Source organism: Hypanus sabinus, chromosome 1 (genome assembly GCF_030144855.1).
Source record: "Hypanus sabinus isolate sHypSab1 chromosome 1, sHypSab1.hap1, whole genome shotgun sequence".
In the NCBI taxonomy this organism is placed as follows: domain Eukaryota; kingdom Metazoa; phylum Chordata; class Chondrichthyes; order Myliobatiformes; family Dasyatidae; genus Hypanus; species Hypanus sabinus.
Window position 1 is genome coordinate 195,664,236 of NC_082706.1, and position 13,596 is coordinate 195,677,831.

Below are 13,596 nucleotides of genomic sequence, written 5' to 3' on the forward strand. Positions count from 1 at the left end.
ATTGTTCATATGTATGGTCAGAAGAAGTGGTTAAGAATAATAGACATGTTAAGTACAAATGACTGTTGAGGAGATTGGTTAATAATTGAGTATTTATTGATTAAATCAATAGGATGCTTTTAATCAGACCACAAGAGACAAGGGGCCAATGTGTATTGAGGAAGATTTATTATTTTTAACCTGCTAAAAAAATATTAAATTGAATGTAAGTCATCCAAATTGGGCCCAAAAAGAAACAATCTGAATACTTTTTAAATAGCAGTAAAACTTGGAATAAAAGTGGCCTGAAGGATACATAAGGCCATATTTCGATTTAAAGAGCAAACACGAGGAAATCTGCAGTTGCTGGAAATTCAAAGAACAACACACACAAAATGCTGGTGGAAGGGTCTCGGCCCGAAACGTCGACAGCGCTTCTCCCATTTTTCATTTTAGATCACCAAATATGTCAACCATGCATAAAATAATTACAGAAGCCCTTGTGTTCTAAGCCTAAAACAAATACTAAAAAAAATACTAAACTCTTGGGTTCTAATCATTTCTAACTTGAGGGCTAGAATATATAAAACCCTTCCTCAGCCAGAGCTGGATATACACCATCAATTATTCTTAGGAAGAATACAGTACAGATTCACCTTATGTTTTCAAGGCTTTAATAATGTGTTTATTTATCTATTTATCTGTTTATTTATCTATCTATCTATCTATCTATCCATCTATTTATTTATTTATTTACGGAGATACAGTGTGGAATAGGTCCTTCTGGGCCTTCGAGCCATGCCGCCCAGAAATTCCCAATTTAATCCCAGCCTAATCACAGGACAACTTACAATGACCAACCAACCGACCAACCAGCATGGCTTTGGACTGCGAGAGGAAACCCATGTGGTCACAGAGAGAACGCACCAACTCCTTACGGGAAGGAGCGGGAATTGAACCTAGGTCACTTGTACTGTTCAGCGTTGTGCTAACTACTACGCTACCGTGCAGCCCCAACAACAACAGATTACACTAACTCATATTCCCTGAAATATGTAAACTTCAAGGAGTGTTTTGATAAAGTCTGTTGGAGGTTTTGAAATGAATTAATAATGTACGCAGAGTTAAACCTTTCCAGCTGGCGAGCATGTCCAGAATGAAGGAATATAACCATATAGTCTAAGGCTATCTGGAGGAAGTAAAGGAAGCTTTCTTCTTGTAAAATATGGAATGTTATCCCATAGGGGAAACAACAATAACTGCTAGTTATTGTTGGTTATAGCCAGGGGTGGTTTTGGGGGACAAGCTCCCACTACCTTTTAAATGCTCCCAATGGCATTCGCCCCAAGTAGCCTCTGACAACCACATCCAGCTCCTGGCCTTCATGTGTGGCTTAGCTACTAAGCCCTGCAGAACCATTTCTACTGACAGGAGAAGGTGCGAAGACTTCTTACTGGCACCTAAAAACCAGGCACTTCAGGCAGATGGGCCTTGTCAGCCGTGGTTGGTAGCTCAGCTAAGAGAATGAAAAATCTGATCTCAAAACTCTACTACCTTGCGGCTATACCCACTCACGGGAGTAAGCATTGAGGGAAAAATCCAGACCTGGGGCCCCTAAGGCAGAACTCCACTGAGTTTAATGTTGACTGGCAACTCCTGCAATACTGCTGGTACCAAACTGCATAGATCCCTCCCTTTCCTTGGGTTCATCAGTTGCATTGAAAGGGGGAGTTTGCCACATGGGCAATAGCTTGCTCACCATATTATACTGCACAGGGCAGTTACTAGACAGCTGGGACATAACATCCATGGTAGACTCTGCCCTCATTCACTCACTAACTCAGTTAGATATGGTAATATTAAATATGGACCAACATTGATCACGTATAAGGTGCAGCCTTGATCTCAGTTACTGGAGAAAAGGGACAGAATATCCAAAACCTAATTCAAACCCTGGAGTACAAAGTCCATGTTAACTTGGCAATACCTCAATGGTAGTGGTGGCTATTACATTAGGGATACTTAAGAGACTATTAGATAGGCACGTGGATGTAAGAAAAATGGAAGGTTATGAGCTGTGTAGGAGTGAAGTGGAGTAGGGTTATATAGATCAGCACATCATGGGCCGAAGGGCTGTATTGACCTATATTATTCCAAGCTCTATGTTTTAAATTGTAGATAACTCATCCTAGTGTTCTGTGTAATGCTGAGTCTTTATAAAGCACTGGTGAGACTGATGCACCATCAATAACTCACACTGAGACGTAGGCGAGATATCAGCTTTTATTGACTGGAAGAAGGAACCAGGAGTGAGTGTCTATCATACAAGGTCTTGGAGACTGAGGCCGAGCGTCAGGCCGCAGATCTCCTTTATACAGGGGCCTGTGGGAGGAGCCACAGGAGCAGTCAGCAGGGGCGTGTCCCGACAGGCACATAGTTCACCACAAAGACCTCACTTGGAGAACTAAAAGCAGTGTGGGCCTCTTATCTAAGAAAGGATGTGCTGACATTGGAGAGGGTACAAGGAGGTTCACAGAAATAATTCAGAGATTGAAAGACTTGTCATATGAGGAGTGTTTGATGGCTCTGGGCCTCTACTCATTGGAATTCAGAAGAATGAGGGGCGACCTCATTGAAACCAATCGAATGGTGAACAGCCTCGATAGGGTAGATGTGGTCTCCCTAGACCAGAGGACACAGATTCAGAGTAGAGGGGCATCCTTTTAGAATGGAGATGAGGAGGAATTTCTTTAGCCAGAGAGTGTCAATCAGTGGAACTTGTTGTTACAGGCAACCATGGAGGCCAAGTCTTTATCTATATTTAAGGCAGAGGTTGATGGATTCTCAATTAGTCAGGGCAGACAGGTGTACAGGGAGAAGGCAGGAGATTGTGGCTGAGAGAGCAATAGATCAGCCATCATGAGATGGTGGAGCAGAATCAATGAACTAAATGGCCTAATTCTGCTGCTATATCTTATGGTCTTATGGTCTATGGTGTATCATGTGCGATGTGACAAAAATATCACTTTGTGTAAAGAAAAAAGTTACAGGATAAATAATCAGTCCTGATAGAAAGTCCTGGCCCAAAACAATGACTGCTTATTTATCTCCATAGATGCTGCCTGACCTCCACCATTTTGTGTGTTTTGACCTGGATTTTCAGCACCTGCAGAATCTCTTCTGTTTAGGATAAGTGAAGTTGCCTCTAACTTTGCAAATTTATAAAAACTTTCTTTTTTTTTTAAGATAGAACTTCTCATATTGATGGCATTGAACAAAATGCCGATGTGAAAGACTTGAGTTCTGGTCAAAAAATGATGAGAGTATGCAATCGTGTACTTAGTGGGTGGAGGGGGCACAGTGAATGACAGAAAGATGGGAGATAAAGTATGTGGGTCAAATTCTTGCCTTAAATAATAGATAAGGCATTTATCGGAGCCAGTTTGGAAGTAAAGTTATGAACTCACCTCTTCAGTTTCAAACAATTTTAAAACTAATGGAGTGTTCCTTAAATTGTATTTTAACACAAGACAAACTCTAAGGTCCATGTTTAAGGCATTTCAACACACTTAAAATGCTGGAGGAACACAGCAGTTCAGGCAGCATCTATACAAATGACTAATAGTTAATGCTTTGGGCACTTCTTCACTTCTTTTCAGTACTGAAAAGGCAGGGGAAAGACTCCTGAATACAAAGGTGAGGAGAGGGACAGGAGGATAGTTAAAAACTGATAGGTGATGCCTGGTGGGTAATAAAGGTAAAGGGCTGGAGAGGAAGGAATCTGATAGGAGAGGAGAGTGGACCGTAGGAAAAAGGGAAGGAGGAGGGGATGCAGGGGAGGTGATAGGCAGGTGAGAAGAGGCAAGGGGCCAGAATGGAAAATAGAAGAAGTGGGGAGAGGGAGAAATCGATATTCATGCAAATAGTTTGGAGGCTACTCCACCCTGAGGGTGGCCTCATCGTGGCACATAAGGAGGCTGTGGGCCGACAGGTCAGAAAGGGGATGGGAATCAAAATTAAAATATTAGGGCACTGAGAATTTCTGCTTTTGGCGGCTGGACTGGAGGGTTGGCGGTCCTATTTCACCATTTTTATCTTGCTTCTGATTTCTGTTACCATGACAACTGTGTAACAGGGCATGCTACATGTTTAGAAATTTTCAAATATTCATGCATGATCAGATTTCTGGTCCTACACTGGAAAAAGGAAAATAATTTGTATCAAACCACCAGCAATGCATTAGTGCCAAATTTTGAAATGAATTTTAAGAAAACACTGAGTTCTCATTACTTTAAATGAAAAAAAACTGTTTTCTAATCTTGAATATGGAAGAGAAAATGACAAAAGAGAAGAAACAAAAGTGAGATGAAGTAAGATTCATTCCTGAGGAAAGCCTGAGAAAACTGTATACTTTAATGGTAACTGTTTTTTTTTAAATTCCTTTGGCAGTCATTGCTCTCACCTGACTTCTCTCCCTAATACAGGTTGTGTATCACTGATCTGAAATGCTTGGGGTTTTGGATTTTAGAATTTTTTCAGATTTTGGAATATATAATGAGATAGCTTGGGATCACCATCATTTTCTGTTATTGATTATTGATACCCTGTTTGTTCTTGCTATTTTGTGTGTGCTGGGACTGGACCTCAAGCTGAGGTGTCACCTGTTTACATCAGCCCAGGGGAGAGGCACCGGTGGTGGTGTGGCACGGCATCTAGACCGGAGTTGGTGCTGCCCCCCAGTGTTCACTCAGCAGAAGGCAAGCTGTACTGTGGTTGACTGCGAATTTCGGCAGCATTGATGGCTCGAGTATGGACATTTTTTTTTACTGTGTAGCTTTATCTTACTGATACCTTTATGTGCTTGCTATTGTTATGAATGTACCACAGCTCTGAGGGGCCGAAGGAGCGGGAGCAGCCCCCTCCTTCCAGAGAATCGCAAGATCGCTATTAATTCGGGACTCGGAAGTGAGAGACAATGCAACGGTTTTGACCATTTGTTCTTAGTGGCACCTGTGTCACGTGCAAGTCCCGGCTACGTGACAACTACCATGAACCTGAACACCCTCGGGCCATGTGGGGGTGGAGATTGCATCCCCCTACTTTGATGGACAGCTACAACTCTGCAAGTAAAGATAAAAGCGGACTGCAGGAGGCGGTACCCTAGCGATGCACCAGAGGAACTTGCTCGCTCAACGCTCTCGGGAGAGCTGGAAGCCACTCAACGCCACGTGTGCTCCTAACTCCTTTGCCTGGGGAGCGGGTGGCTGATACTACCGAGAAGGACTTCGAACTAACAACGGGGAAACCTACACTCCCCTGATTTTAACGGAGTGGTCAAAAAGATACGGGCAAGTCTTCTTTTCGTTCTCCCAGACTCCTCTAAGACACGTGACACCCAACAATTCCTCGAAAGACTTTTAAATGACTCTTTAGATTTCCAATGGACAGAAAAATATTATCCCCTAGACAACAGCCGAGATTAATGATGATTATGACTATATCCGGGCTTTAGATTGCGTATTGAAGATGTGCACTCTCTGAATATTTGCATTAACCTTACTTTTGTGCCCCTTTATAAATAAAAACGTTTGAAAATAGTGACATCAGACTTCAACAGACCTCTCTATCTTTGCTGGTAAGTTATCCAGTTACAGGATACGTAACACTATTTTGTATGTGTTCTGTGTGCTTTGTGCTGTGTGTGATTGTTGGTACTGCGTTGTGCACTTTGGCCCTGGAGTAAAGCTGTTTGTTTAGGCTGTATTCATGTATGACTGAATGACAATTAACCTTGAATTGAATTTAATTGAATTTTTTGTCTTACACTTGCTCATCACAATCTGTGCTTAACAGTAAAAATTATTACATATAATGAAAATATGATGTGTGAAGGGTAACAAAAGCAGTACAGAGCATTGGGAGAATACCTGAATCAGTTGTTGTAAAACAACATGCTTTCAGTCTCCACCTTTGATGCTATGTTTTGATTAAAAGGTTATAATACACTGTATTTGTACGTTACTTTATTTAGGTTTTATGTAAGGTATAAAAACAATCAGCATCACAGACTTCTACTTCTGTTGGATTTTCATCATTAGCAGTCAATTAAAAAATGTAACACTGTGCCTTTTCTTAAGTTTCTGCATCCAGCCTGCTGAATATTCACAATTACTTTCAATTTTTAGTTAGTTTCATGATTAGCATACAGTTAAGCATCATATGTTCACTCAAACACTGATGATGCACAACCCAGATCTGTATTTTCTGCTTTATGTAATGTATTCCTATTTTTCATTAACTTTTGGTTCATTACGTTGGCGAGGTCACTTCTCAGAACTGTCTGTTGCACGCAGACACCAGCACGTCACCAGGGAAGCTTCTAAGCATCTTGTAAAATTTTCCATTTGTGACATAATGTCAACGCTAAAAAAAATGTATCTGGAAAATGAGCTTCCAGTAGAAGCGGTAGAGGCAGGTTCGGTATTGTCATTTAAAGCAAAATTGGATAGGTATATGGACAGGAAAGGAATGGAGGATTATGGGCTGAGTGTGGGCCCGTGGGACTAGGTGAGAGTAAGCATTTGGCATGGACTAGAAGGGCTGAGATGGCCTGTTTCCTTACTGTAATTGTTATATAGTTATATTCTGGTTATTTTCAGATTTTGGAATTTCGGATAAGGTACTCAACAGGTATACCCTCAGTGGGCACTTGAAGTACCCCTAATATCTAATAGTGTCCACTGAACGCATGTTCATGTCCTTCTGTTGCTGCTGACCATCCACTTCAAGGTTTAACATGTTGTGCATTCAGAGGTGCTCTTCTACATATCATTACCGTAATACGTGGTTATTCGAATTACTGCCCCCTTCCTATCAGCTTGAACCAGTCTGGCCATTCTCATTGAGAAGACGATTTTGTCTACAGAATTGCTGCTCACTGGATGCTTTTTAAAAAATTTTTTTGCACCATTCTCTGTGAACTCTGGAGACGGCTGTATGCGAAAAATCCAAGGAGATCAGCAGTTTCTGAGATACTCAGACAACCCAATCTGGCACTAACAATCATTCCATAGTCAAGGTCACTTAGGTCACACTTCTTCCTCATTCTGGTGTTTGGTCTGAACAACAGCTGAAGCTCTTGACCATGTCTTCATGCTTTTATCCACTGCCACTTGATTGGCTGATTAGGTATTTGCATTAACAAGCAGATGTACAGGTGTACCTAACAAAGTGGCCACTGAGTGTTGATTGAGGCAGCAAACTTATAGTTTCTCTCTGCAACGTACAGTATATTTCATCATTAATATGCAGTTTATGTGACAACATTGTCTGCCTGTCACAGAATGAAAGAGTGTTTACTTGATCAAAGATTGTCTTGTTCAATTGCATGCAAAGTAAACTCTTGTTGCATATTATGGATAATGTTTTCAACATGTTGCATTGCATTAATCAGTTCCCAGGTTATACAGAGTGATAAATTGATATTTCTCATTTGCTTATTTAAGGATAACAAACACCTACCTGCACAGTTTGTTATGGTAGCTGCCTAAATCTGCACTTGCTGGAAAAGATAAGAAACTGAGGTTGCTGTGTAAAGGAGCGTTGGCCCTGCATCTGCTATTTATTCATGGAAAGCTGTCATCAGAAAGATCAGATCTGATTATCACCTAATTTTGGCTCTGGCTCGGGTCTTGGAGAATAGAAATAACCCAGCGAGGAGGTCTCCAAAATATCAGAAGCAGATTATGAACTCAAAGAGGAATAGGATTCTGTTAGGTCCACAAAAATAAATTTCTCAAGCTATTCTCAGAACTAATGGTTTATTTAAGGACTGGGTAGATTCAAGATTATTACCCTTCAACCATCAAGCTCTTGAATCAGTGCGGATATCTTCACTCACTTCAACCCTGGACTGATTCTACAACCTGTGGACTCACTTTCAAGGACAGATGTTCTCAGTATTATTTATTTTCTTACTTTTATTATAAGATTTTTGCATTTGCACAGGATTCTCTTCTTTTATATATTGGTTGATGTCGGCCTTGGTTTTGGTGTAGTTTTACACTGATTCTGTTGTATTTTGTTGTTCTTCTCTGAACGTCTTCAAGAGAATGGTGACATATACATAATAAATGATAATAAATTTACTTTTAACTTTGCTGGTTAAACTGTTCAAAATCCTGTGCAACTCAGTGGAACAACCTCATCCCTTTGTGCCATTTAGCAAAGAGTAGGGGTTCCATGGACCCTTCAGTTAATGGAAGGGGTCCATGGCATAAAAAAGATGGGGAAGCCCTGGCCCAGACAGAGCCTACAGTCAGCATAAGACATGCTTTGCTCACTTATGAATAAGATTTTTTAGAGGCATGTGCACCTCTAGATTGAACTGGACACCACAAGTTTTAATACAGAAATCAGGGAATGAATATCTATTTGAAAGACAAAACTTAGAGCTGCTACTGAAATTTCTCCACCCCAAACTCCAGTAATAAATTCTGTTCATGTGAGGTTGACTTAGCCTGGATTGAATTATCTTCCTCCACATATCACATACTGATACATGGCAGAAAACTCAATTTCGAGCATAGAAGAGTCTGCATGAAGGACAGGGAGTATAATGGAATTGGAGAGGTTTCTTGAGTGATAAGGAATTAGATCATTTCAGAGTTGAGAGAGGGTATGAAAAGAGTACAATAAAGGTAAGCGGAAAAAGATGTTACAGATACAACTACTAAATAGGAGAGGAAAGTGTCCAAGGCATAGGAGCCGAATCAGGCCATTCAGCCCATTGAATCTACACTACCATTTCGTCATGGAGATTTATTATCCATCTTGACCCCAATCTTCTGCCATCTAACTAATCAAAAAAACAATCAGCCTCCACTTAATTGCCCTTCACGGCCATCTGTTCCAATGAATTCCATTGAATCAGCACTATCTGGCTAAAGAAATTCTTTCTCATCACTTTAATCCATTTATTCTTCGGCTGTGCCCTCTGATCCTAGACTCCTGGTCTCTTTGAAACATGCTCCACATGAACATTTTGCCTCAGCCTTTCACTGGTTGGGTTGAGTTGTCCTCTAATCTTTGTAATTTATTTGCAAATTTTTCATCACCATGCGAGGAGACTCCGACAGTGTCCTATTGAATGTGGTGTCTCCTGTGAATGCTTGGCCTTATATACTTTTCAATCAGTTAATTTAATGTCATTTCGGAAACTCAGTTGTGAGGTGGAGAGGAAATTTTGTTGCTGATTGGCTGCGTGGTGACCTTCATTGTGGTCTGGAATTTTGCCCACGTTGGCTCGTAAATAGGATGTTTTTAGTTATGGAATTGTTCGCAGAAAAACACTCTTCTAGGGATTCTCTTGTCTGATGTCTGTTTGCTTGCTGCATGACTTTCACTTACGACCAATCGAATTTGTGTCCCTCTCAATCTTCATGGGTAGAGACTAAGGAGAGTTGGTCATTGCACTTTACAGCCAGATGGTATTTATGAATTCTTGTAGATAGTTTTCTCCCACTTTGCCTGACAGAATATTTGCTGCAGTTCCCCTGATGGATTTTGTAGACAACATTGGTCTTGTCTAATAGCTTGGTTCATTCCTTTAGTCTGCAAAGTACTCTTCTCAATGTTGCTGTTTGTCTTGTGTACAAATTAAATTCTATGGTCTTGGAGAAGTGGGGCTGTCAATTCCAAGGTATTTATTATACCAATAAATATTTCAATATTTGGCAGGTTTCAATGAGACACACCCCACTAAATGTGTATCAGATAGAGATATAAAGGTTCTAGAAATGGTTTAGATTGATTACCATGTATTAAGTGAGTTTTCATGGTGAACTGTGTGTGTTTATTCATGAATGATTCTACAATAGTGTTCAAATAGGAATTTAATGTTGCTTATTCCTTTTAAGAGGTAACAGCCCTACTTATCAAAAGGAACAGCAAATAAATTTAATAAAATGATAAGTAACATGCAAAAACACAAAAAGAAATTGCGGATCCTCACGAGATGAGAAACAAATTACATCTTAAGTTTAACAAAACAGACAGAAGATAAATGAGGTAACTAAACTAATACCAAAAACAGTATTGTGTTTAGAAAGATCAGAATCAGAATCAGGTTTATTATCACCAACATGTGCCGTGAAATTTGATTCAAGCTTTCAAAACTGAAAGGATTTAGAGTTTATAGAGAAAAAGTACCTCCAAGCTGTGGAGCCCGTGGCCAGACAATGCAGTTGAAAAAATTAGATCTAGGCCCATCAGAATCTATCCTTCCACGGAATAGAAAATTGGTTCACACTTTTATAAACAGGAATTTTATTGGAACAATCGTTAAATTGAGATTTATGGATATGTGATAATCAAAGATTTTAAGAGATGCTGGGAAAAGGTAGTTATATAAAGTTAACGCATGGATAAGCATCATTCAATAAAGTTCGCAGAATATCAACTTTATGTTTTTCTCATACTGCATCTAAACCAACAACATAAACAATATTTCTTAAAGTGTTCTATGAATTCTAAGTTATCCAAATTCAAAGTTCAAAGTAGATTTATTATCAAAGTATGTACAGTATAAATTATACAACCTTGAGATTGTCTCCTTACCAGTAGCCTCAAAACAAGAACCCATTAAAGAAGACTAACAATCACCCATTGCACAGCGAGAGAAAATAAAAGATGAATCGTGTGATAAAAACAAGCAACAGCATTCAGAACTAAACTGTCTCCAGACTAAACTAAACACGAAGCCTGGAGCAGGCCCAAAGCCTCAGCCTCACTTCATCATGGAGCCCAGAGCAGTCGGAGCAGGCCACGGCCTCGGCCTCAGTGCAGTGCAGAGCAGAGTAGCGAGTATAGCCAGCTTGACCTTCACCTCCAGTCCCGACACTCGGCCTTTTCAATCCATCCTTCCCGATGTTTAAATTATCCAAGCTCCAGGTTGTCCCCCACACTAAGGCCTGGGCCCTGTCACATCGACATGCTCTGGGCCTGGAGCCCACCGCCCATAACCAACTTTTCCAAAGCGGCCCGGCACTTAGATCGATCAAACCTCGCTCTCGGTTTAGGTGGACGGGCTCTGAAACACCTGCCTCCACTTCGCATACCCCGACTCTGTTTCAAACGTGCCTTAACCTCACTCGGACCACTTCTCGAGTTCTATAATATATTGCCTCAACTCGTCAGCAGGCTACTGATGTTCCATTTAATGTCCTTATTTGCATAGTAAGTGGAATGTGGACTTGAGATACATTTAAACTGAAAACACATTGTACTGTGGTCTCTCCACCTCCGCTTTGTTCTACTTGATGATGTGCTTTGTAACCCAGACGCTGTAATGTCCATGCATTGGTGTGAAGTCAAAGTTAAAAAAAATATTGACTGGAGTTCTTTCTTAATCATGCTTCCAACTGAGGTTTCAGCACATTGTGAATTGATATCGGACAACTTTTAGTGGTTTTTTACTGAATTGGCCTACCAATATCTATGAAAAATGAAACTATATTATGGCACAAATGAAGAAATGCAAATATAAGCAACATCATAAAAGTATGACGGCATTTAAACAGTTACAGATTGCATATAAAATATTCCTCATTTTAGCTATTCGAACTTTTAGGACTTGTGCCTGTGATTCATCAGGTACCCTCGGAGACTAATCAATATGGCTGGACTTAAGTGCAATCATGACAAACGTCCATGACCTAAAAGAAAATATATACCATTGATAACAAAATACAATGGAAACCTCAGGCAATTTACATAAAAATCACTCACCAAACTCTCTGGAGACAGTGATGGAATAAACACAATTGTGTCCAGTACTATAATTTCTGGGATAGTTTGGTGACAGCACTGTACCATCGGAACCTGAAGATCGACTTCCACATGGAGCTGAAAGATAAATTTGTATTTTATAAATACTAATAATATCTTAGGATTCACATTGGAGGAAAACCATTCTATGCAGCAAATTGCCGATAAGACTAGTTTCCCTTGAAAGCAAAATAAATTATATTCGGCCACTTGTTATTTTTCCACTTTTAGTCCCAATTTATTCTTCACTGCTTATTGCTATGTACTCTTACTGATAGGGTGGAGAACTCACACCAGTGGTGCTCTTCACAAGCCATGCATAAATGTTGCAGTAAATTGCAAATTAATCCAGGTTGAAAATCCCAGAGCATTCCGGAGTTTGATTGTGCCATGCAGAAAGTAAACCTTTTTTGAGTTTTATCAGAGCCATCCATGATTACGTTTCACCCTGAAAGTCTTAAATTGGAACTGAAGTGGCTCAAAGAAGGAATTAGACTTCATGATAACTTAGATTCAAAGTTCTATTGACTTGGCAGAATTGCATGGAAATGGATACAGTCGTTTAACTCCTACTGAACAGACAAGAAAGAGGTTAACACTATGGTGCATCAGGAATATTTCCAAAATGACAGCAAGGCTGTTCTAACCACATGCAATAATGGTAGCACACAAGCCCGACGTAACTATCAGAATACTCATCTCAAGACCCAAAGATCCAACAGTCCACATAATATACCAAATCCAAAGTGGAGACTGCCCTAAACACTATGTAAGAAAGAAGGGACGAAAATTATCCAAGTGACGACATGAACATCAACTAGCCATAAGAAGACATAATCCTCTGTCACTTATCTCAGTATATGAAGACCAAGAAAGACACAAGTTTGTCTGGAAAATTACAAACATACTGGCAGAGGCACAAAACAAGAAATCACGAGAATTCTTAGAGGCTTGGTTCTCAACAGAAGACTCTGTTAACGAGAATATTGAACTGGAAGCAATTCACAAACCTATGCATCTGTGGATCAGGGCTGAGGGATGAGTCATGGACACACAAGGAACCAGCACTCACCACAACCGATAACCAGGGATACAGGCCAGCGGAGGTCACTCAGGTCGGCCAGGAGCCAGTGGAGATTACAGCCCAAACGATCAGAACAACTTGTCAGACCAATAAAAATGAGAGCATTCATCAGAAACAACCCTCAATTGCGCATTGATGCTGTCACCTAGAATGGTGATGAAAGGATTGTCACCCAACCTCCAGGCTTTGTCAACAACTTTACATACAGCCAACCTGAGCTACCAATCTTCTTTTATATTTCAGTCTCCCAAAGCAATTTACTCAGCTTTATTTGAGACAATCAACTAAACACAGTCTGTGTCGGGCTAACAAGGGCTAACTTAGTAATAGTGCAGACTATTCACAGTTCTTGTTCTGTAAATTCAGGATCTAGAACTTGTTAACCAATTATTTGCAATACTCCATCTGCCCTACAGCAAAGAGACTTCAATGAAATTGTTAACAGGCAATTTTGTATTTTGAGTCATGTTCAAATACCTTCACGATCTGATTTTCTTTAACAAAATACTTACTGTTCAATTTCTCTTCAGCAGACCTCTAGTTCTACCTTTGAATTCATCATCAGAGTTAATCCATCCTGGAACTCCCTTCCTAAACCTGTTTGATATTTAGCACTCTTTATTCTCTGTGTCCTTTTTCCTGATCTGGCCAGTGTGTGCATAGCTAAATTTAACATAGCTCTTACATAGCTAAATATCAACATCTCT

The 13,596-nt window shown here is 40.1% G+C and overlaps 1 protein-coding gene across 1 annotated transcript in view; it reads right to left on the bottom strand.

Annotated features, from left to right (window-relative positions):
• csmd3b (CUB and Sushi multiple domains 3b) overlaps positions 1–13,596 on the bottom strand; it is a 2,186,187-nt gene that overhangs the window by 252,588 nt on the left and 1,920,003 nt on the right. The window contains exon 31 of the mRNA XM_059983996.1: positions 11,767–11,883. Coding sequence (XP_059839979.1) covers positions 11,767–11,883 — 117 coding nt within the window. The remainder of the gene's footprint in view (positions 1–11,766; positions 11,884–13,596) is intronic.